The 26708-nt window shown below is 34.9% G+C and overlaps 1 protein-coding gene across 2 annotated transcripts; it reads right to left on the bottom strand.

The window, feature by feature from the left end:
• Nucleotides 1–2512: 2512 nt before the first annotated feature.
• Nucleotides 2513–26587, bottom strand: LOC113042896 (protein phosphatase 1 regulatory subunit 12A-like). 2 transcript variants are annotated; one of them, XM_026201901.1, is made up of 24 exons: nt 26251–26587; nt 15883–16013; nt 15558–15676; nt 14083–14239; nt 13629–13773; nt 13168–13242; nt 12036–12118; nt 11722–11915; nt 11539–11642; nt 10218–10415; nt 9417–9529; nt 9138–9323; nt 8965–9060; nt 7974–8064; nt 7445–7564; nt 6911–7004; nt 6738–6808; nt 6597–6653; nt 6427–6449; nt 6279–6342; nt 6085–6189; nt 5102–5152; nt 4961–5011; nt 2513–3361 (listed from the first exon to the last, which is right to left on the bottom strand). In XM_026201901.1, the coding sequence occupies exons 1-24, from the start codon at nt 26524–26526 to the stop codon at nt 3275–3277; spliced, it is 2691 nt and encodes an 896-aa protein (XP_026057686.1). In that variant the 5' UTR covers nt 26527–26587; the 3' UTR covers nt 2513–3274. The 2 variants fall into 2 exon arrangements, with proteins under 2 accessions (XP_026057686.1, XP_026057687.1); XM_026201902.1 differs by having other exon boundaries at nt 9417–9505.
• Between the last annotated feature and the right edge of the window lie 121 nt (nt 26588–26708).

Genomic DNA, 26708 nt, shown 5'->3' with positions numbered 1-26708 from the left:
CACATTGATTTAAAAAGGATAATCTTGAACCATATTGATATAATAACTAGTGCTTTCAAACGATTAATCGCGATTAATCGAATCCCAAATGTTTTGTTTACATAATAGGCTATATGTGTATACTCTGTATATTCTGTGTATTAATATACACAGTACACATATAGCCTATTATGTAAACAAAAACTTATTTTGGATGCGATTAATCGCGATTAATCATTTGACAGTACTAATAAAAAATACAAAGAGAATGAAAATATATTCCATTTGTTGTTATTAACAACATAATGCGCATCAAACAGTACATTAAGTCAAGAATTCCCAAACTGGACTTTGTGAAGGAATTTCATGGGATTTATGTAAAGCTAATAATTAATCATAAAAATGGTCTCACTTATCCACAAACTTGGAAGATTTTCTGAATGTTTATAGGCGATCTTAGAAAGAAAAATTTAAAAGATGAAAACGAAAAATGATAGAGATCAATGAATTCTGAATAATCGATTACTATTGTGTTAATATTATGTAATCAATAAAAATTTAAGAATGTATAATTTAATTTCAAGTAATTTTTGTCATTTATAATTATTTTTAATTACCTAATCCAGATTACATGTACTCAGTTTCTGATTATGAACATAGAGTAAATGCAAAATAAAATTAATATATTTCTTTTTACATTTTATACTTTAGTTTTAAATTTTGACCACTAATCAGCGGAGGTCAATTATGTTAATTACATTATTAATATTAAAGGGGGGCGGGGGGGTGTGAAATGCTATTTGATGCATACTGAGTTTTTTACACTGTTAAAGAGTTGGATTCCCATGCTAAACATGGACAAAGTTTCAAAAATTAAGTTGTACATTTGAAGGAGTATTTCTGTTCCAAAAATACTTTTTTCGAGTTTTTTTTTCCGAGTATGGCTCTGTGTGACGTTAGATGGAGCGGAATTTCCTTATATGGGTCCTGAGGCACTTCTGCCGGAAGAGCGCGCGCTCCCGTATAGCAGAGCACTGAGAGCACAACAGACTTCACTGATCAGAGAGAGAGCGTCGTGAAATGTCACAAAAGGAGTGTGTTTTTGGTTGCCAGGGCAAGACAACCCTGCACAGATTACCAAAAAAAAACAGCATTAAGGGACCAGTGGATGGAGTTTATTTTTACAGAGCATCAACGGAGTTGTGCAACTGTTTGTGTTTGTTCCCTGCATTTCGAAGATGCTTGTTTTACAAACAAGGCCCAGTTTGACGATGGATTTGCGTATCGTTTATTTCTTAAGGATAATGCAATCCCAACGAAAAAGGGTCACGATCGTGTGTTGGAACCGCGGGCGGTGAGTAAAACTGCTTCAAATATCTCGTTTTTTTAACTTAGCAATCGGCGCGTGAGCACATCAAGTAAACAACATGCGATGTTGGCATCAAACTGCACTTTCCACATGTACACCTTAAAAAAAAAAAAAGACGACATAAAGTGGAACTTAGTCATTTTCCAAAACCGCCAAGCAAATATATAGTTTCAATACATACCACATAGAGACGTCCTGATGTAGTCGTTGCTGCCACAGTTGCCAACTCTCGCGAGACAAATAGCAACTGGAGCTTCAAAAACAAACCCAAAACAAGCCCAATATTATTCGATTATTTATTTTCCGCATTATCATTTATTACCAATAAATGAGCCCACAACATATTAAACTGAAACCACTCCTTTATTAAAAAAGGATAAACTGATTAGGAAAAAAAAGGATAAAAAAAAAAAAAAATCAGCGAACTGCAACAAAGCGGAGGGCACGCACTTTCCTCATCTCCGATCACCTGTGAGGCTGGCAGCAGTGTCTGTAGAAATTGAAATAAGTTTATTTCTGTCCATAGCAGGATTACAGCGTAGGGAGCGCCGCCTGCACGTTGAATATGATTTTTCTCCAATTGCTGATGCTGCTCTTGTTCAATTTCAGCCTCTGGATCTGATTCTGGATCATAAATAAATGGCTGAATCTGACTGTAAGCCATGGTTTGTTTTGGATGATGGTTTTTTCCTCACAGTAATGTCACAGCTTCCAAACGCTCTCAACGCAAAATCCTACTCGCGCTCGTGATTCTTTAGCTCCGCCCACACGTCACGCCTCCAGTCGGTCGTGTTTTTCCGGGAAAAATCGGTACAGACTATCTTTCTCTTATGAATATAATAAAACTAAAGACTTTTTGGAGTTATGAAGGATGCAGTACTACTCTATAGGTACTCAAGATTAACAGGATATTGAGTGAAAACGAGCATTTCATCCCCCCTTAAAGTTATTATTTTAGTTTTATATTTTAGTTTTAAGTATTATATTATTTGTTTTATACGTTTTGTTTTTTTGTCCAATTGAAATGAACAATATTTTTCTTTTAAAGTGCTTTGACTGGCCACTGACAAAGGATTGTAAGTTATGTCAATTAATTGTCAAATAAAACACAAACGGCCGCCTCACACATTAAACAGCAAAATGTAAAAAACAAAACAAGCACTAGTCTACAAACACACATATTTTATTAAGTGCCAACATTCATTCAATATATTAGAAAAACAACACGTGGAGAAAATGGAGCTGATAACAAGTTACAGTTTATAGCGTTATGAGTTCAAATGCGTAATATTTGTACATTTACACAATAAACAAAGCTTTTGCCCTTGCTTCAGAAGACCCCGAGAGCACAGATGATTCAAACAAAGGTAAAAACCACAAAAACAGACATTTCCTCATGGCTGGCCGTAAGTGTCGCTTTAAAAATGATGCATAGCATAACTGGCGTGTTTTGGACGAATGATTGTCGCGCTGGTTTCTGGAGTCGATGGACTGGAGTGACATGTTCAGACCACCTTTAATGGAGTTTAGGGTTGAACCTCTCAATTTTGGATGCGTGTGTTTGTGCAAAGATGCAAAAATACTGCAGACTTCAGCTGCCTGAGACTCGTGGAATGTGTGCGGAGTGTGTGTGCTCACGCTTATGGGAATGTGCATGGTGCATGCGTCCCTATACGAGTGTGTGTGTGTGTGTGTGTGTGTGAGAGAGAGAGAGAAAGAGAGAGAGAGAAATCTGAAGCTCCGCTGATGAAGCTGGATGAAGTTCAAACACGCCACACGCACAGGAAAGTAAAAGATCACGGCTAACTGTGAGCCGTCATAAAACAGTGACATTGTTCCTCTCTTCCCTTCTTTGGCTCTGGGGAAGGATGTCGGGGTGGGACTGTTTCTCTTTCTCTCTCTCGGTCTTCTGCTCGTCCTCTCGCTCTATTTGGAGAGTTTGCTGATGACTCGGATGAGCGCGCCATTCTCGTCCTTCAGCCTCTGGTTGTCGGCTCTCAGATCCCCTAAAACCTGTGCCACACACACACACACACACTCTTTACACACTCTTCTCAGTCCTTTACAGCTGTCAGAGGAGGCTTTTAAAGGGACAGCTCACAGTAAAGTAGAAATACTGCCCTCTTGTCATTCCAAACCAAGGAAACAGGAAATACAAAAGATGACATTTTGAAAAATGTTCAAGCAGCAGTTTTCCAAATGATGTAAGAATACAGTGAACAGGAGCCGTCCAGCTCGAAAAACTGTAGTCCATACAATTCAATATATTATATGTAACTTGATATATTATATTATTTTAGTTTGACATTTTAGTTTGATTGGCCACTGTTAAGCACTATCAATTATTAATTGCAATTAATCAATAAAATCAATATTAATAACAATTCACAAAACATCTCTTAACATAGTACTTTTGTTTTACAATTAATTTAATTTGACCACTTACAAATGACTGTAAATGATGTATTATTAATAAAATTGTATTGATAAACAATAATGTTTTATATTTTAATAATAATTATTATTATTAACAAAAATAATTCATACACATATACATACTTAAAAAAAAAAATTATTATTTTTTAGTTTGATTGGGCACTGACCAGGGACTGTCAGTTATTTTTATTACATAAAAAAAATATTAACAATAATAATTAATACACTTGACATTATTATTATTTTCTTTTTTTACATAATTTTTTTCCAAACACTTTGTGTGGCTTCAACATGAGCTTTTGGTTATTGTGAGATATTATTATATTATATTATATTAACAATATTGTTTTTTTTTAGTTTTTTTTATACATTTTTTCATCTTATAACTTTTTCTTTTGGATTTTTTTCTACGACAACTGACCAAGTGCTATCATTTATGTCAAGTGTATATTATTAATAATGGATCAAATCAATATTATTAATAATAATTCATAGTTAACTTAATAGTAATGTTTTATTTTTGCTTTACATTTTATTTTATTTAGCCGATTTGATCGGTTTCAAACTTAAGATTTTAGTGAATTTTGATTAAATAGTTACTAAAATGTGCTTTATTTTCATTTGAATAAGTTAGTGTGCATGTAACCTGTTATATATATATATATATATATATATATATATATATATATATATATATATATATATATATGTATGTATATGTCATACAGGTCTGGAGAAAATTATGCCAGAATTTACATTTTTACCACCTGAACACTCCTAACCACGTCTGACATGACAAGTTCCCAATTTTTCTGCTTCAATTAGAGAAAAAAATACAGTGCGGTGCTACAAACTCACAGCCAGAACACAGAAGCTGATGACTGATTAATATACTGAAGCAGAACCAATCAGATTTCACTGTGAGCAAAGCTAGAAATAGAAACCAGGTGACTAAACTCACATTAACATGGCAGAAGTGTGATTAATCATATTTGTCATGCCTGGTAAGTGTGTAAGACAAATGCCTCGTTAAACTGGTTTTACTTGTGTTGGCTAAACTGCTCTCGGGGATAAAGTATTAATATATGCATTCAGTAGCCTCTCAGCCAATCAGCATCCAGAACTGAGTTTAAGAGAGCCAATCAGAACAAGCCTTCCGTGATCACATGCTCTCACCTTCAACTCCTCTTCCAACTCAGCGGCACGCACCTCTAACATTTTTCTCTCCTGAAACGCAGAGAAAGCAAGCATGTGGAGTGACATCACAAGACTGAAAACGTCTCTTCCATGTGCTTTTCATTCCTTCTGTAAACTCACCTTCTTCTCCATTTCCAGCAGAGCCGTGCAGTCCGTGAATCTCTCCTGCCTCTGTTAAAAACACAAACACAGGAGTCAATTATACTCTTATTTGGTATCCCACTGATATTAAAAGAAAAAGTTTCTACAGTAGTCATTCATACATGTGTACATCTATAAATTCATATATATATAGATTCTACCTTTACTACAATATTTATTAGTAATATACAACCAGAGTTTGAAACAAAAATTCAAATTCTAAATAAAAATGTATATACAGATGAAGATATAACAAATGTTTAGACATTACTTGATATATATAACATATATTTCAAAAAGTGAGTTTTTTTCCCCTAAAATGTGTCTACATCAGAAGTATAAGTATTTCAGTTTAACTCACTTTAGTAGAGTATGTCGTATCAAACTAAATGAAATAAATAAAATAAGCTTAAGTGCGTTACAATATTTTATTTCAGTTGAAGTTTATTTTATTTTTAGTAACGAAAATGTACAGAATTATTTATTTTGTAGTTTTTGTTATTATATTTACATTTTCGTTTATAGAAATATAATAAGCTTAAACTAAAATGACTCAATTCTTTAACTTAAGTTGTATTATATGTAATATATATTACATACATAGTAATAGTATATAAAATATTTCTAAAAGCAGCATTGAAATGTCTAGCGACTTCACTTGTATTTTTATTTTTATCAGTTTTATTTGACATTTTATTACCTTTGTATTTTTTTGTAATTTCCAAATGCTTTAATATTTAATACTGTTAGTGTCAAATATTAAATTAAGCATTAAGAAATTAGATACCTTTAAAAAAATTATTTTGTGAATTTTTTATTTTCTGCTTTAAAAATAGAAAAATGCATGTCAGGATATGCTTTTATACTAGATAAAAAAAGTATATAAGTAAAGTATTTCTGAACTAGCAATCACAGTAATCTGACGTGTGTGTGTGTGTGTGTGTGTGTGTGTGTGTGCGCACCTGTGTGGCCTTTTCCAGCTCCACTCGGGTCAGTGAAATGGTTCTCTGTGTGTCTGATAATTGTGACTGCAGACGGCGGTTCTCTCTGGACATCTCCTCGAACAACTGAAACACACACACACACAGGATACAGACATAACACACACACACACCTCCAACCAACACAATCAGCCAAACCACAAGCCCCTGCTGACCTTCTTAAAGTCTCTGGACTCTGATCCCCTCGTGAGAATACAGTCATTCAAGACCGAATCAGACCTGAGAGGAAGGAAAAACCGAGAGAGAATGAGAAGGACGCAGACGTCGCCAAACAACGTGAGAGGTCAAAGGTCAGACTTGTACCTGCTGCTCGTGTGTCTGTCTGTCTGCATGAGGAAAACAAAATATCTCCCGTCAGGAAGAAACCATAAGCACATGCAAAACTTATATTAAACTGATCATGTATATTGCCACGCCTCATTAAAATCCTATCACTGTCAATCATTTAAAAAGTGCATGCTGATTGGTCAGACCTGTGGGTCCCGCCCACTGCTACTCTCCTCCTCTCCACTGGGGTCGTTGTCATCGCTCTGAAAACACAAAGGGAAATGCTTAAATCCGCTCTGTATTTCTGAGCTCCTGCTTCAGTCCCGAGTCCCCCTCGTCTTCCTCACCTCTCCTGTTTTCCCTCTCCTCCGAGCTCTGGCTCTCCTGCGCTCCCTCGCTCGCTCCTCGCTGTCAGCATCTGACACACAACGCAGAAACAGAGTTACAGACGATGACACGACTCAACACACCAGTGTAGTATCATGAACTCCAGTGATAAGGGTCAAAGGTGAAAGGTCACCCTGTCTGTCAGGTCGTGGAGCACCAGGAGGGTGTGTGAGCCCCAGCAAATCTGACTTCTGCAGGTTAGCAATACGAGACCGCCAGCTCACTTCCTGTGCAGACATAAATAAATAAATATATTATTATTCATTTAATATATGTAAATAATAAGGACTGATAATATATATATATATATATATATATATATATATATATATATATATATTTTGCATATATAAATATTATTAATAATATATAAAATGTATTTTGTTTATGAATGTATATATATATATTTATTTATTTTTTTATTTTTTTCACACAAAATATATGCATACATTTACACACAAACACACAGGTAATGACTGTTTCCAAACAGATTTCTCAGACATTCTCTTCCTCTGCTATTTTTCAGGCATCAATTCAGTTTTAGAAAGTACTATAACATCAAAAAAGAAAAAAAAAAAAAAACCCGCCAAACTTGACCTTTAACCTTTACATTTCTGAGTGGTACAGAACAAATGCAGATATTTGGATTAAACTCAACCTTTCTCACCCCTTCCTCTCCCTTCTTTTGCTTCCCTTCTTTCTCCTCCTCCTCTTTCTTGTTCTCCTTCCCCTTGTTTTCCGTCTTCATTGTCTTCTCCGCTTCCTGCAGGTCTGTGAGAGTAACACCCTGAAGAGCAAAACACCACACACAGTCACACGGGGACGTCTGGACTCCAGCTGCGCACAAACACAAAACCGCTCTACACGTGTTTGCCCTGTGTTAAGGTCGGAGCTCAGGGTTAAAGGTCATAGAGCCTTAGACTGTTTAATGCATATTCCACATATAAATCACCCTATTTCTCCCAGCAATCCTGAGAAAGCACTAATAGCTGGTTTCTGATTTACCGGTCAAAATATATATTTGTGGTTTGGTTGAAAAGCAGTGTTACTTTATTACTGATATATTATTAACGAACCTATAGCTTTTTTTTCAGTATTTCTATTTCAGTAAGTTGCCAAAGTAATATTTTTTATTGTATTTTTTATTTTTTCCAATCAATGAATATGATTTTTAACAGTCATGAGGCCAGGCTGACCTGCGTGGAGCGTCTGGATTGACGAGCGTGTCTGGATCGGGCTTTTCTCTGAGCTTCTGCTTCCTCATCACGCACTGGAGTCAGATAGGACCTGCACACACACATAAACACAAGCTTCAGCCAATTAAAACAATGAAAACACAGCTAAAAACTAGCTTGTAGCTGGACCAAACTGGTTTAGATGGGTTAGACAACCAGCTGCTGGACCTTGATCAAGCTATTTAAAGCTGAAAACAATAAACTGATTATTAAATGTAATAAAGAAATTATATATACTATTATTTTACATATATATTATATATAAACTGATTATAAATTAGTATTAAATATAAATAATTTTTTTTGTTTTAATAAAAATTAAATCAAACTATGTAAACACTATAAAAAAAAAGATAAATATTTATAACTAATTATATATATATATATATATATATATATATATATATATATATATATATATATATATATATATATATATATATAATTTTTGCAGTAAAAATGCAGTAAATTAAAAATAGCTTTTTTACACATTAACATAAATATATAAATAAATGATTAATCACATCCAAAATAAAAGACATACATGGCTATATTAAAGATATTTAAGAAATATATGTAAAATATATTTAAATATAATATAAATCATATATAATATATATTACACATACATATATTGTGTAAACATTTGCTTTTTTTTGATCTGATCAAATCACAATCAATCGATTTGAAAGCAGTAAAATTCATCTAAATTATGTAATTTGTTATTTTATAGAGATAGAACATTTGTGCAGCAACAATATCAAAAATTATATATATATATATAATAAAAAATTACACACACACACACACACACACACACAGACAGACATCATTCACAGTGTTTTAAGAAAGTGCATGGGTCAAAAGTCACTTCAGGCTAGTATGAGGTGTTTTTTCCTTCAGGATGGAGGTTTATTAGCTCTCTGTCGTGTGTAAATCATCACACACTCACTTGCGTCTCTGTTTGGTCTCCGTCTCGCCTGATGTGCTCGTCGTGGTAACAGAATTTGAGACGGGCTCCTTCTTTTCGGCCTCTTCTTGAGCCGACCTGCGAGAGACACACCAGATAATACGAATACAACACAGACACGGTCAAATCACACGCGATCGGAGAGACCCACACACCTCTGAGCCACTAGATTACTGAAGCGACTCAGTCCAGAGGTTGCCGTGGTTCCAGAGGTCACTGAGGGGTCGTCAAGTTTCCTTCCATAAGACGAGCTGCGAGGTAACGAGGGGTTCGGAGCCGACACTTCAGCGCTGGACTGGCTGTTCAATCGACGCGTGTATGAAGAGCTGCGGCTCAGCAAGCTACACACACACACACACACACACACAGAGGATGGATGAGCGTGGAAGACTCTCAGAACAGGAAGCAGTCTTTGTGTTTCCTGTGTGTCTCACCTGCTGGAGTTGTCGGGGGTAGTGGTGGTGTCACTGATGCTGAAAAGCCGTCTGGACGGAGTGGGCTGAACACGGGCCAACCTGGGCTCCTGAACACAGGAAATGACATCACTCTGAGGTATAATATAATATATTTTCTGATTAACATGCTGGGAATGAAAGTACCATTTTTGAGCAATCAGTTATCTGTTTTGTGATACCCTTTTAACACTTTTTAGAAATGAGTTATATATTTTTACATTTATTTTTATTATATATTTGAAAGAAAAGGAGTAAAAACTACCGTGAAAACAGTAATATTATGAAATATTACTACCATTTAAATATATATCAAATATATTTTAAAATGTAGTTTATTCCTGTGATGCCAAGCTGAATTTTTAGCATCATTGCTCCAGTCTTTCTAACATTTCTAAATGATTTTTGCAATTTTTAGCACTTTCAATATTTTCCAGGATTCTTCGAGTAATGAAAAGAACAGCATTTATGTGAAATAGATATCTTCTGTAACATTATAAATGTCTTTCCTGTCACTTTTGATCAACTTAATGCATCTTCGATGAATAAAAGACTTAACTTCTTAAAAAAAAAAAGTGGACAAAGAAAATCGTTTTTACTGCACTGTCCGACATTAGGCCTTATCGCACGGTTATTTTATACATTAAATATTCAATTGAGAAAAACATTTCTATAATAATATGAAGTAGATTTATTGATATAATTACAGTGACAGAATTCCTGCGCACACTTATACAGTATAGATATAGTGTGTGTGTGTGTGTGTGTGTGTGTGAATGTTACCTTATTGTCAGATTCAGAGCTCAGTCTGGGACTGGATGCAGAACGTGACATTCCCAGTTTGGTCTCGGGGCCCTTGGGGGCCTCAGTGGCTGGCTCAGAGGCCCCGGCCGAGCCCAGAGTCACAGAACTTCCTGCTTTACGCAAAGACGTCCTCCAGGAACCTGGAGCCTCTGTCACCGAGGTCCGGACGGGTTCAGCCTGCAAACACACCACACATTATATTACCGTATTTTTTTGGACTATAAGTCGCACCCGAGTATAATACGTCTTGATGAGGAAAAAAACATATATAAGACGTAATGGACTATAAGTCGCATTCATTTAGAACCAAGAACCCTCTGGCGGCTGGAGACGGTAATGTTTTCTCTTGGTTCATTTCTCTTGGTTCATGTCAAATTAATTTTGATAAATAAGTCGCACCTGACTATAAGTCGCAGGACCAGCCAAACTATGGAAAAAAGTGTCATTTATAGTCCGGAAAATACTTTCCAATATCGCACTTTATTTTTCATTTACACATTAATATGCACGAGGGCTGGAATGGTTATGATGTTTCTGTTTTTGATCAATGTTATATGCATTATATTCTATTCTATTATATTAGACTTATTATAGGTACATTATTCGGTTTATTTTTGGTAAAAAGTAAAAGAACAAACAATTTTCATTATTTGAAATTAAATAAAATGAAATAAAACCCTTTTTTTTAGTAAGTTGCCAAAGCATAATTTTTCATTTTCATTTACTTTCACTTTATGTATTAAAATAACTCAAACTAAAACTGAAATAAAAATAAATAAAAATTATACAGACATGTTCAAAACTAATAAAAAACTAAATTACTTTTTTTTACATTTTTTTTATTTTTATAAATAGGACCTATTACATTTTCACAATTATTTTTTACTCCAAAATAATTATAATAAATTCATTAAAACTTCCAAATGTAGCAACAGCAATATATATATATTTTTTTTGTATTTAGTAGTTCTAATAATTCTTATAATTGTATTATCTTCAGCCACTCAACTAACACTTTTTGGCTGCAGAATTGGCCGTTAGTGGCCACATGAATTGATTTGTGACTATTATAGTCTATAGAAGCACTGTACTACAGAAACGGTGTTAAACAGCTGTCAAACACTTGTGCTGCAGCTGGATTCAGAATGTCAACATCAATAATTTAATCAAAAGCCACAAAATTGCCAAATCTTTCTGGATATAAAAGCTCAAATTGACAAAAAAAATTCTGCAAATTGGCCAAAAACTAACTAAAAAGATCAGTTTTGAAGCAGGTTAAGATTAGCAGGTCTCTGGTCACCTTTTTAACCTGGTTAAGGGCAGTGCTGGTCACAGAGCTCACTGCGGGCGCTGCATTGCGTTTGTTGTTCAAGTTGTTGATAATTTCTCGAGTTTTTGCTTTTTCTGAAAAGACAGACAAAAATTATCAGTTAGCTCATGTGATTTTTGATTTCTTACACAAAAACGGGCGGGGTTTGGTCACCTGACTCAGCGTCACTCTCTGATTCGCTCTCTTCCTCTGAACTGGAGCTGCTGGAGGGTTTGGATTGGCTGGCTGTGCGCGTCGACTCCTCCTCGTCCTCTTCTGTGGGCGGAGTCTGGAGTGTGGGCGGAGCATGTTTCTCTCGCTCATGCAGGGTGATCTTCTCTCTACTGCTCATACGAGAGATGGACGTCCTGTAGGTGGCGTGAAAATCACCCAATCAGTGAGAGCGGAGAAAAAGTCATGTGATGTAACACTATATACTGAACATTCACAATATTCCATAATGAATCAGTTTCTGTATGTGATGTTACCTGCGAGGGCGAGTTGGAGCCAGGGAAACAGGTGGGCTGGTCTCAATGACGGCCGTCTGCATCTTCTGTCTCTTTGAACGCATCTTTAGGAGACAAAAACAACAATCCAACATTAATACACAAAGAATTCAACCATAACTATACCTCATCTTTTTATTTTAGCATGAATAAGGGTCTGAATTCTGACAGAAATAGTCAAGAATGTCATATATCACCACAAAAGAAAGAAAAAATAAATTATATACCACATGAAGCACATTTTTATTTCTTTATGTATATTCTAAATATATTTTTATAATAATAATAATAATAATAATTGTTTATTTATTCCAGTACTTGTTTGCTTTTTTTATTATTATTATTTTTATTTTCACAACACAATTAATCAATGATTCATTTTTTTTAACCATAAATAAGGGTAAATCTCTCAGGAACTATCAAAAATATAAGTCATTTTTCACAACAAAATAAAATAAAAAATTTATAATTTTTATAATAAAATTTATATAATATAAAATACACATATACAAATAAAACGTATATATATACAGTATATATTTTGAAAATATTTACATTTATATTTTTATATTCATATAATCTATTATATATGCATTGCATGTTTTTCTGAAATATATATATATATATGCATGTGTGTGCAAACAACACACATATAATGTAAACATATATATATATATATATATATATATATAGACACACACACAGTATATATATATGTGTGATCTAGGTTGTGCCCTTGTTTGAGATTCAATTCTTTTAAATGACTCATTACTCTCCTATCAAACTAGCAACTTGCAATAAAGTCGTTCATGCTTACACGGTAATAGGGCATTAATGCTGATAATCTGACTTCCTATTAAAAACACCACTGATGAATTCAACCTTAACTGCACACACTTCCTTGAAATCTCCTCAGACTGAACACGCACTTCTGTCAAGTACAAACGGAGGTGTGTTTGATAACTTTGGCTCCGTATATCACACAGAAAACACACTGCTGTTTTTTGGACCTCCATGCAGCAAAGATATCTGCTCCTTTGCTCAGAGCGAAAGCATTCTTAAAACATAAACCAAAGGTGATAAGATAGCAGACATAAACACAAGCAAAACTTACAGCGTCCTGCTTCTTCTGCAGTTCCTCCAAGTTATCAGCGATGTTCTCATCGGCTACGTCGAGTGGAGTTTGCCCCTATGACACGCAAATACACAACGAATACTTGACTCTAACTGGTTACTCACAAGATTTTATATTTATATAACAACTATACTAATCTAAACAAATTACTTTACCCAGTACTGTACTACTATAGGGTATATTCTACTACGATACACTACAGTTTACTGTAGTAAAAACTAAAGTATACTACAGTATTCATTACAGTTCTCTATACTCCAGTATGCTGTAGCTTTCATTTACAAAGTGTTATAAATACTTAAATATACACAGTATAATACACTTTACTATAGTATGTTTCAAAAACACTATAGTATTTTTAATGCATGCACTATAAATGTCCACTCAGCCTGTCGTTGTTGTAAAATAAACCCGTTTAGGGTAATAACAGACCCCCGTACCACATTATTGACAGCGTTCAAGTCACACATGTGTTCAGCCAGCAGATTGCAGGCCTCTTCCTGTCCCCAGTGAGCCGCCGCGTGAAAAGCCGTCCAGCCATCACTGTCCCGACTGTCCACGTCTATCCCACACTTCAACAGCACCCTGATGAGCAAAGAAACACAAAGATGCTTAGAAAGGAGAGCTAAAAAACAGGGTTACACTTAATTTTAAGGTGCCCTTGTTACAGTGTAATTATATTGTATGTAAGATCAATTAACTACATGTACTTACTATATGGCTAGGTTTAGGATTAGGGCATGCAATTATGCATAATTAATTGTTATTATAATAGTAAGTAGATGTAACATGGAACAAGGACACTGTACAATAAAGTGTCACCACAAACAGATGCATGATGATTCTTGAAAATGTCTCAAAAGACGTTAGTGTGACGTGTCTCGCTGCACTCACTTTAAGACCTCGATGTATCCTTTAGCAGCGGCGACATGCAGCGCTGTGGCCTGAGTGTTCGGATGAGGGACCAGAGAGGCACTTCCTGCCAACACGGCCATGGCATCCTGGAGCATCACTCTCTCCTCCTCTCTCCTGGCCTGATCCACATCTATACCTGAAAGGTCATTCAAAAACAGCTGTTATCATGCTTTTCCAGGCAGCAAAGGACTTTGATTTTTTTACATTTAGTAGATAACGTTTTATATTACAGGTAATTTAAAGGACCGTGAGACTTTATTGTTCATAAGGACTTGAAGTTGTAGTTCACTCAAAAAATGAACATTTGCTGAAAGAGTACTCACCCTCAGGATTATACAAGATGTAGCTGAGTTTGTTTCTTCGTCAGATTTGGAGAAATGAAGCATTACATCACTTGCTCAACATTGGATGCTCTGCAGTGAATGGGTGCCGTCAGAATGAGAGTCCAAACAGCTGATAAAAACATCACAATAATCCACACCACTCCACGGCACATCAGTTAATGTCTTGTGAAGTGAAAAGCTGCATGTTTGTAAGAAATAATCCATCATTTTAAGGTGTTTTAACAAAAATTCAAGTCCTCTATCTATAATATTGCTTTCTCCATTGAAAAATCTGTCTTGTCTGAATCAGGAGAGAAATATGCACAGATGATTGATTGATTTATTTATTACAAACACACAGTTTTTCACTTCACAAGACATTAAACTGATGGACTGGAGTGGTGTGTATTATTGTGATGTTTTTATCAGCTATTTGGACTCTCATTCTGACGGCACCCATTCACTGTAAAGCATCCATTGGTGAGCAACTGATGTAATGGTAAATTTCTCCCAATCTGTTCTGATAAAGAAACAAACTATATCTTGGATGGCCTCAGGATGAGTAATTATTAGCACATTTTCACCTTTGAGTGAACTATTCTCTTCAGGACACAAAGACACACCCTCGTTCACAAAACCGATCACACCTAACAAGCAGCAGGAGGAAGTTTATAAAACCCCTGCGCAGCTCCAGTGTTTTTAATTAAGTCCTTGATGTGGGAAATTCACATGCTGTTACTGTTAACACCAAACATCCTATAAACACACACACACACACACACACACACACACACACACACACAGTGAGCTTCTGTGAGACTAAGGTTTTAATAGGATCAAACACAGAAGGTCACGATCAGACAGATGGAGCTTTTCAGACAGATAATGTGATCCTGCATTTGTTCAAATGGGAATCTTGTAAAGAAATGTTGCAGTTCGATATCAGAATTTTTAAGGAAAAACAAGAAATATTTATTTTTACAAAAACAGGTCAATTTTAAGCTTTATCTTTTAATTTACGATTCGAATATTTAACTATTTTTAAGATGTATTTTTTGCCTTTATTGTAATTATTATTTCTTTCATTCCACAATCTTTCTCTTTTTCTAATCTAGGGTGTGAATCTCTCACCCTGTTTTTTAATCTCTGCCTTAAGCAGTCTTGCCATGACGTCCTCAGTAGCCACATCGAGAGGAAGTTCTCCCTCACTGTTCACCGCTCCCACATGAGCGCCGTGTTCGATCAAGTACCTGCACAAGGTAGAGAGAAAAAAAAAAACATTACAATGCTGCAATGACTCATAGAGTCCAATAGAATCTGACAAGATTGCAAGATGCATTTTAATTAGATTTAGCTAAAGTGATCAGTACTCGGAAAAAAATATGAATTTCAGGCACAAGGCATCTAAGAAGGCAGCAGCATGTCGTCTAGGTAGGCAGCTCACTAGGTTACTGACTTTGTGATCTGTATGAAGCCGCAGGAGGCCGCGGCGTGGAGGGGCGTCCAGCCTTCATTGTCTCCTCGGTTCACATCACTGCCGCTCTCCACCAGAAACTCAACCATATCTGCGTTTTCATCAATACAGGCCTGAGGAGAGAACCAGAAAATGTGTTTAATCAACATAAACATGCATAATAACAAAGAGAAATTCTGACCAAAACTCAAAAATCTGAAATTGTGTTACAATATGATACAAATGATTGTTGTTTGGACTAGAGCTATTGTTGTTAACTAAAACTAAAACTAACAAATATAAAAAAACTTGTTTCTTTTAACAAATAACTTTATTTCAGTTATTTGCCAAAGCAACATTTCTCATTTCATACTTAAAGTTGAAGTATTAAAATAACTAAAACTTAATAAAAAAACGATATATCCAAATAAATAAAATATAAAAATTACTAACAAAACTACAAAAATGTTTGCTAAATTTTTTGTAAAGAAAACAATTTATAATATGAGCAATTAGTAATTTTAGTACCATCGAGTTACTATTTTTATTAATATTTCGCGCATTATTTTTTCTTTCACTTTTTATTTTATTTTTTCATTTAAAGTTTTAATATTTTGTTGTTTTCATTTGTGTCTCTATATATTTTTTTATTAATTTGAATTTTAGTCATTTTAGTACATCAAATGACAACTAGCTTTGTTTAAGGTTTTTTGTATTATATTTAATTTCAGTTATTTTTTTTAAGTAACACATTTACTTGTATTGTTTTAGTATAATAACCTTAATGCATCTCTACTAATAAATCATTCATCATTAAAGCTGCGGTAGGGAACTTTTGACGCTCTAGCGGTCAATAAACAGAACTGCTTGCGTCTTGCGGAAGAACATCGTAGCCGGAGCTACTTCTCTCTGTTTATGTCTATGAAGAATCACAAAGGTACTGGGTTACTCCACCGCGGTACCCCCGAAGCAATCTAAAATAGTCCGAATATAAACACTTATTATAGGTGCACCCTAGTGATTCAGGACAAGCTAAAAACACGGTTTGGAAAATGGATTCATGGTGTACTCGCTTATTATAGACATTTTTCTACATTTTCAACACAAACAAAGTTACGGACCGCAGCTCTGATTGGTTATTTCTTACCGGGAGCGGATGACTTTCTGCAAATGGCAATAGGACCACTGGGAGGAGCCAGAGGAGCTTGATTTTTTTCACAGCTTATCTGTCTCATATTCTACTGTCAGGACATAATGACAGGTTTAACAAATATGTAAATATATATATATTTACAAAAGTTACCTACTGCAGCTTTAAGACTGTACATGCATTCTTCAAGCATAAGACACTGCCCTTAACCTTTGATCTTCAATTACACATGAAGTGATGCATGACTCTTATCAGCTGAGCGCTCCGTCTGAATAACTCTACTGACAATCATCATGACCTTCCTACTGACATCATCTTTACAACACTGCTGGTGCCAGTGTCGTGTTGCATCATGGGAAATCTGTGTTTTCATGTCCCTAGAGTTGTCAGACACAGCTGCCGCTGGCTGCAGGCAAAACAATAATTAGTCAGCGAAGCGTTAACATGATGGATGTGTTACTGTACACATACTGTACATGTGCAGGTTGTAATCAGTGTTGAGGAGTAACATCCTAAAAGCAGCCACATTACTAACTCAACTGCATTGTTTAACAGTAGCTCATGTGATTTAATAAAAACTGTGGCTTTTCCAATAACAAGCTATTTTGTCAGCAGCGGTGTAGCATGACTGAACACTACAACAGCACTTTATAACATCAAAGAAAACTAATGAGATCATGAGTGTACACACTTAGATTGACCCTGTCAGTTTGACTGAATTAACAAAACAGATAATTTCAATGAAGAATAAAAAAGATTCACTGATTTATTCAAGTCATAATTTAATGCACAACGAATAATTTTTGTCAAGTACTGCTGATTAATGTTCTAGTCCTAGTATAGAGTCCTAGTCCTAAACCAATTGAGCATGAGACATTTATTATTTTTATTATAAATTTATGCTGTTACTTTATTTACTTATTTTTCTTTCATGTTACATATGATGTGGATTGGAGTCCAAAATGTCCAAATTTATGTCAAGTTCGAGTAAAGGTTCAGCCGAGTTTATATATAATTGCATTCCGAGTTCAAGTCCACCAACTCTGCTGCTGATTATAAATATAGTTACATAAAGTTTTATGAAATGAAGGAAGTTGTTAAGATTGTTGTATTTAGTGCATTTTTTCTGTTCAAGTTTGATAACTGGACGGTAAACTGACCTGAGTTAGTAAGTAAAGAAACTATGTAAGGCAAGTAAACTGAGTAAAGGAAGTGACTAAGTAAGTGAATTAAGTAAGTGACCTTAATTAGTAAGTAATCAAGTAAAGTAACTAAGTGAGTAGCTGAATAGTCAGCCTGACCCGAATTGGTAAATAAAGTAAAGCCCCTTTCACACTGCACGTCGGACCCGCAATATTCCCGTAACATTGCCTGGTCGCCTTCTGTGTGAAAGCAACCACGTCCCGGAATTGATTACCGAATCGAACCCGGGTCTGGGACATAGTAACATTGCGGTAATCGATCCGGAACGAGCGCTGTGTGAACAAAAGCCAGATCTAATTCCGTATCGAAGTGATGACGCACGTTATCGCGCGACTTTTTTACCGGCTGTTTTGAAGGAATATCAACATTCGCGACGAAAACATATGTGCAAACTGTAATGAAGCAGAGATCAGTTAGTTCCTCACTTTCCGCGCTGACGCAGAGATCGTTTGCTTGCTTCAGTTAAAGTATAACGTGCCAAGCGTTGTCGACTCGTACATTACACATCACGCGCTGATGTCACGTGTCGTTACGGGATCTTCAAGGGTTGTGTGTGAAAGCACGCACATATACCGGGTCATCACTGGCAGTGTGAAAGTGCCAAATCTAGCGACCAGGGAACAATTCCAGGAACACTTTACCCCTGTATTTGCCGGAATGGCAGTGTGAAAGGGGCTTAATTAAGATTAGTAAAGTAACTAAGTAAAGTCAGTAACTGAATGGTCAACCTGACCCAGGTTAGTAAGTGAAGTAACTAAGATAAGTAAAGTGAGTAACTGAATGGTCATCCTGACCCAGGTTAGTAAGTGAAGTAACTAAGATAAGTAAAGTGACCAACTGAATGGTCAACCTGACCCAAGTTCATAAGTAAAGAAACTAAGATAAGTAAAGGTAACTAAGTAAAGTGAATAACTGAATGGTCAACCTGACCCGAATTGGTAAATAAAGTAATTAAGATTAGTAAAGTAACTAAGTAAAGTCAGTAACTGGATGGTCAACCTGACCCAGGTTAGTAAGTGAAGTAACTAAGATAAGTAAAGTGAGTAACTGAATGGTCAACCTGACCCAAGTTCATAAGTAAAGTAACTAAGATAAGTAGTTAACCAGAGTTAGTGAGTAAAGTAACTAAGATTAGTAAAGTAACTAAGTAAAGTGAGTAACTGAATGGTCAACCTGACCCGAATTGGTAAATAAAGTAATTAAGATTAGTAAAGTAACTAAGTAAAGTCAGTAATTAAGAATGGTCTACCTGACCCAAGTTCATAAGTAAAGTAACTAAGATAAGTAGTTAACCAGAGTTAGTGAGTAAAGTAACTAAGATAAGTAAAAGTAACTAAGTAAAGTGAGTAACTGAATGGTCTACCTGACCTGAGTTAATAAGTAACTAAGATTAGTAAAGTAACTAAGATAAGTAAAAGTAACTAAGTGTTAGTTAATTAACTTTACTTAGTAAGTAAAGTAACTAATATAAAGTAACTAAGTAAAGTGAGTAACTGAATGGTCAACCTGACCTGAGTTAATAAGTAAAGTAACTAAGATTAGTAAAGTAACTAAGATAAGTAAAGTAACTAAGATTAGTAAAGTAACTAAGTAAAGTGAGCAACTGAATGGTCAAACTGACCCGAGTTAGTGAGTAAAGTAACTACGTAAAGTGAGTAACTGAATGGTCAAACTGACCCGAGTTAGTGAGTGAAGTAACTACGTAAAGTGAGTAACTGAATGGTCAAACTGACCCGAGTTAGTGAGTAAAGTAACTAAGATTAGTAAAGTAACTACGTAAAGTGAGTAACTGAATGGTTAAACTGACCCGAGTTAGTGAGTAAAGTAACTAAGATTAGTAAAGTAACTACGTAAAGTGAGTAACTGAATGGTCAAACTGACCCGAGTTAGTGAGTAAAGTAACTAAATAAGTAAAGTAACTAAGTGAGTAACTGAATGGTCAACCTGACCTGAGTAAGTAAAGTAACTAAGTAAAGTGAGTAACTGAATGACCATTCAGTTACTCACTTTACTTAGTTACTTTACTTTACTTGACCTGAGTTAGTGAGTAAAGTAACTAAGTAAAGTGAGTAACTGAATGGTCAACCTGACAAGATTAAGTAAGTTGAATTTATTAAATAACTAAGTAAAGCTAATAAAGTCAGTAAGTTAAATAAGTAATGCAAAAAATAATAATAGAGAAAGAACTACAAATAACCTTATATTTTTATATCAATACTTTCATTCAGGAAGGGCTCATTAAACTGATCAAATGTGATAGTAAAGACATTCATGAAATAACAAAAATTCAAATAAATGCTGTTGGTTGGAAAAACCTTGCATCACTGTTTCCTCAAAAATATTTAGCAGTTATTTTCAGCATTTATATTAATAAGAAATATTTCGTGAGCAGCATATCAGAATGACTTCTGAAGGATCATGTGACACTGAAGAATGGAGTAATGATGCTGAAAATACAGAATTGCATCACACAAAAAAAAATACATTTTAAAATATAATCACATATAAAACAGCTTTTTTAAATTGTAATAATATTGCACAATATAAGTATTCTTAATGGATTTGAGCACACAAATGCAGCCTTAATGAGAAGAAAAGACTTCTTTTAAACACAAACTTTCAAACCGTAGTGTATAAATATATAATATAATATATATATTATAAATATATATATATATATATATATATAAATATAATATATTTAAATATATAATTACCCTAAAACATTCAAGCTATTTAAGAGGCCACTTTTTAATTATAGTTTGATTTATATAGCCATCATATATAATGATATCTACGTAACTAAAACACTGTTATTGTAGTGCAGCTTGTACACTGTTTAGAATCCACAGGCATTATATGCCACTGCAAACAGCAGACAAACCACGTTACAGTGATTTTACCACTGATAAAACGAGTGTTTTCAGGCATGACGGGGGGGAAAGGCTTAACAGCCAAAGCGAGCAGCTCCCAGAGGAGTGCCTATAGAAATTTCCACGTACACTGCACTCGCTCTGCTCTCTGTGTGCAGGAGAACAGAAGGCCGCTCTGTTCCTGACTCCTTCCTCATTGTGTGTGTTTGTGTGGGTTTCTGAGGAACACTGGGAAACCTCTGTATGGAGAAGGTGTGAAGTTCTTGATGGGGTCACTGAATGAGTGTGTGTGTGTGTGTGTGTGTGACTCAGATAGCGACTGGCCTTTGCCTATGACAACAGCCGCTTGTACTGCATGAAGAATGTTTTCCATGCGCTCACTGGAGAACGACAGAGAGAGAAAGCCTTTGGATGGAAGGCATGGAAAAACTTAAAGAGCTCTGACTATATTTAATTCCTGTTACTGAGCAACAACGGGACAACAGGACCGAGATTGAGATGAGCTGCGACAGGGCATCAACACACACACAACGATTATTAAAATAAACACGAAATATAAACATGCATATTAATGTACTAGGGTAATTATAGTTAATATAGTTAATCTTTTTTATAACTTGAAATAAAACAGATTTTTTTTTTTACTTTATTTGTAAAAGTTTTTTTATTAACTGCAATAATAATGAATAACAAAACTACATAGACAAAAATATATTTTAAAAACTACTTAAAATTAAAAACACAACAAAATTACTAAAACTAAAATGAAAGTGACAAAACGGATCCAAAATATTAAAGAGCACTATAATTATACCAAAATAAAACTGGAATGTACAATACAAAAATATAATCTACTAATATCACTTTATACAACAACTACTGATAACTTTAAAGGTGTAGCGAAAATATCACAGGATAAGTTTAACCCTTTATTTGATTTATTTTGGACAAAAAGTGTATGTTTACATATCTACCATTTACTGGTCAGAAGCCACAGGATGAAAATAATAATTTATTTCTCAAAACTGATATGTTTTTGCATCCATGCTAACAGGAACATAAATATGAAAAAACGTAAATAATAACTAATAATAATTAAACTTAATAAAATATAAGCAACATAATAAAACTAGAAAGATGTACTAACCAAACAGTATTTAGGACCAGAACTCTCTATTTTATAAATATGAAAATGAATATGAGCCAGGACAAACAGCGTCCAAACTTTCCAAAATACGTTAATATGGTATAAATATAATGGTTTAATACATTTATTAATAATGGTATACTTTAAAATCTAATATGGTTATAATATGGTTATGGTATATCTTTTTAGCAACAAAGCCACAATTTCCATAAATGATGATACATTTGAAAATAATAACAATTGCCTTGCTGAGATATACAAAATACATAAGATATATAAATGCAGAGGACTGACTCAAGCTGCTGTTTCTTCTGAGAAACCTTTAAGAGAAGATCTGTCCATCTGTGAACCGAACGGCTGTTTACTTTAGGACCACTGGAAGGTAAACCATCGCTGTAACTCTATCTGTGACGGAGGAGATGTGTGTGTGTGTGTGTGTGTGTGTAGAGGCCAATACTGTGTCTTTGACAGGATGTGACACTGATTTTGTCCAGAGCCAAACACACACACACACAAGCACGCGCGCACACACACACACACACACACACACACACACACACACACACACACACGCTGTGTGTTCCCAGTGAGCAATCAGTTTAATTTTATTTTATGCTCTCATGAATTTCTGCATATTCATGTCATGGCAATACAGTTCAAACTAAGATACGTGGACAGAAACACACTCAGACAGAGACTACTGACTAGTGTATTACTGCATCTCATAAATCCAACAATGTATATATATACAGGCATACATACATACACACGGTATCATGTTTTTGTGTTAGCTGTATTTTTAGTCTTTTTAATCAAAATAACTTTTGATTTACATTTTAACCCCTTACCAGTCACCCCCGTTTTTTTTGTCATGGAGACAGAAATGACATACCCAAAATAAAAAGGTTTTTGCTCATGATTCTTTCTGACTAGATACATAATCAACATTTGTTCACAAGGCTGACACTTCAAAGTTTACTGTTCAGGAATCAGAATCACTCAGACTGTTATGATAATAGAGATAAACATAAAAATAAAAATATAAAAAACATATTTTTAAATGTGTTAAAAAAAATTGTTGATGTAGGATATGAGTTTAGAAACACAGTGTAGCTAAAGCCAGAAGTCTAGCAATGCTTCATTTTAAATTTCATAATCTTATCTGTAAAACTGTGGATTTTATTAAATATTTTCTAAGGCCATGTCATGTGTGTTTTTAGAGAAGGCTAATCAGATTGACTTATGGCACTTGAATTACAATGATTTTAACAATGAGTTGTAAATATTTTTATTTTTTATTTGTAATATATAATTAATGTGTAATCTAACAGCTGGCTATTTATATGTATGTATAAATTTAAATTGAGAAATAATTAAGAAATATATAATGAATTATAAATACTGAAGGTTTTTATATTTAATTTGTATATATATGTGTGTGTGTGTGTGTGTTTGTGCGTGTTATTTAATTATATTTGAAGAAAAAGTGTGTGAATTATATGATATGTATTTGTTAATTAGCAAAAACAAATAACTAAATTTTTAACAATTTTCAAAAATTATTTTATTTAACTCTCCTAAATCCTTAATGTCCTAAAAAAGAGCTTTTTATTTATATAATTTTAACACATATTTGTAACATTTAAATTTGTGTGTGTTTGTATAGCAATCCATTTGAAAATATAATTCCGTTCTATTCAGGGGTGAGATATAGGCTATGGAAGCTTGTTTGTGAGTGAATGAATAAATGAATGAATGTAACTGCAACCTTTATCTTACAACTTGGACTTTCCTTCCTTGCAATCTCAGTCATTTAATAGATGCTTTAATCCAAAGCGACTTACAAATAAGGAGAGATTTTAAGTTATAACCAACAATTCGGAGATATAAAGTAAGAGTTCTAAAAAATAGAACAACTGTAAGATGTAAAATCAGAATTGCGAGAAAAATATCTTACAATTCTATTCTACATTGTGAGACCAAAAAAAAAAAAAAAAAACGTCATTGCGGTTTTATTTTTATATCCAGTAACAGAAACAGGCTTCCATAGAAATATGACTTCTAGATTAGAGAATTCGTGGTACACAGGTGACTAACTTCACTTTGAAGAGCTCACGTGAGACTCAAAGCCTCCGTTCCACAGAATTTCAAAAAACCGGTGAAACTTCAATCTGAGCTTCCTACGAACATCAGCTGAGCGCCAGCCAATAGCTGCTTTCGTCATGTAACCACATGACCACCTGTACGAATCAAAAAAAGCATGCCCTTCAGATTTTTCCAAGCCTGGATTTGAGCAAAACCTTCGGCTGTTTTTGAGTGGCTCTCTCTCTTCAACAGAAGCTTGTGATAATAGATTCAAGCAGACACATAATTACCTCAAGCATACTATCATTTTTCAACCAAAACAGACTTTTTCCCTCATGTAAAGCTCTATATCAAGATAAAGCTGGTTTCTGAAGAAAACTTTACTGTCGAAACACAAGGCTGAAACAACAAAAGCTGAAAATAACCACTCCTAAACATATCATTTAAAAAAAAACATAGACAGCTGAGAGGAAAAAAACAAAAACAAACAGCGGATGAAAAGAGGCCGGCGTGAATTCCAGCCATTCTCTGAAACAGCTCAGAAGACATGAGGAAAGTCTTGCTATGCCAGTTCAGTCTGGATGCTGGTGCGGTGGAGTCAGAAGCGTTAAACGTGACTCGTGACGGGCCCAAGACACTCGCTGGACAGCATTAAAACAACGACAGCAACCCTGGTACTGCAAACAACTACACAGAGTCCAGATTCATCTGTGCCAGAGGAACACAACTAGTCCAGTCCAGAACCAAAACCACGCCAGCAAGACAAACCAACAACTGGCCTTCGTGCAAAACAAGACCACTAAAACTAAATATGTCCTGGAAATACAGTTTGTCATATTATAATAGCACACACACAGCATTCAGCATCAGGCCTAAAAAAAGAAAAAACGATTCTAGACTTAAAAGTTTCAAAGTCACTTTAGGTTTAAACCAGAACCTTTTTACGTCTGCTAAAATTAACTAGTTAAACCAAATTATACTTTTTAGCATGTTTTATATATTGTATATAGATCAGTGATGCTCTTTTTTTTTTGTCAGGATCTATTATGATCAAAAATATACTTAAAATTATAAAAAAAAATTCCGCGAATACACCTTTTCTACAATTTATATGTTTTCATTTGTTTTAAGTTAATTTTAAGTAATTTTGTTATTTTTTGTTAGTTTATCTCCCAATTCTGACACTTTTCTCTGAATTCTGAGATTAGTTTATGAGTTTATATCTCACAAATCAGATTTTTCCATCTAAGACTTGGAAATATACATATTTTATATCAATTGTGAGAAACTCAGAAGCGTGAGGTTAAAAGTCACAATTGTCTCTGCGGTCTAAGAAAAATGTACTTTTAAATTAAAACAAACACACACACAAAAACTGGCAGAAGTACTATGGATTTTTTTTTTTTATGTTTTTTTTTTTTGGTCAAGTAACATTAACAACAAACCCCTAAAACCTAGAAGACCCCTTAAGACCCTGTACACTTCAAGTTTTTAATAATATCACATATAATTACTTTTTTACGAAAAGTAATCTTTTCACTTTGTCAAACTGAGTAACCTTTATTCAAATAAAGTTAAAAACAATAATTAAACTCTACACACCCATTCAGTAGCTATTTCAATACTTTTTACTTGATGCTTCCATCATTTACATTATTAAACGTCATATTTATTTATTTTTATTTATTTATTTTTTGCATAAAGCAGTGTACTTTTTTTTTTAAATTAACTTGAACACAAAGATAACTTTTCAGGCCGATATAAACTAGGTGTTTAAGAGTTTTCTCGTTTATCATCTTGGTTGTCACCGACCCACAAGTTGAGAACGGCGCCGAGAAAAGTTAGTGAACTTTGGCCAAAGTTTCCAAACCGAGTCAAACTTGAGTGTGAACACGCAAACACGCTTCCGTTACCTGATGCAGCGCCGTTAGACCGTCTACATTGGCGTGGTTGATATCAGCTCCCTGTCGCAGGAGCTCCGCCACCTCCTCCCGGTCTCCGGCGGAGCAGGCGGCCATGAACACCGCTCCCTGGGCGAAGCGCACTCTGGCCCGTCTGTTTCCGGGAGCGGGGCCCTGGCTCCTCGCCTCCGCTCCGGTCCGGTCTGTCTCCGAGCCCTGCCACCGCTGCAGCTGATCCTGTCGCCGCTGCTTCGCCGCTTCGGACCGGGAACGGTCAGTGGCCGCCATCTTCCACCCTCGGTCTCTCTCGGGGAGTTTCAGTGCATCAGACAAGTGATGTCCGATTCACTTACGAATCGTTCGTTCGAACCGATCTTTTAAATGATTCACTCGAGCTGACTCGGGTTTGTGAATCAATCGCTGGGGAGGTTCGACAAAACATAAATGTCCCCCTGGACCACAGGGTCCAT

This window comes from Carassius auratus, chromosome 25, assembly GCF_003368295.1.
Source record: "Carassius auratus strain Wakin chromosome 25, ASM336829v1, whole genome shotgun sequence".
NCBI classification, from domain to species: Eukaryota; Metazoa; Chordata; class Actinopteri; order Cypriniformes; family Cyprinidae; genus Carassius; species Carassius auratus.
Note: the sequence above shows the minus strand (reverse complement) of the source record. Positions and strands in the feature narration are given on the sequence as shown.

Bases quoted from the DNA above. Each gene is read 5' to 3' on its own strand.
- LOC113042896 (XM_026201901.1), bottom strand. From the start codon at position 26,526: ATGGCGGCCACTGACCGTTCCCGGTCCGAAGCGGCGAAGCAGCGGCGA. The intron at 14,240-15,557 runs GTGAGAGATTCA...ATGACCTTTCAG, and splicing joins GGCAGAGATTAAAAAACAGG to GTATAGATGTGGATCAGGCC. The intron at 5,012-5,101 runs GTGAGTTTACAG...TCTGCGTTTCAG, and splicing joins TGCTGGAAATGGAGAAGAAG to GAGAGAAAAATGTTAGAGGT.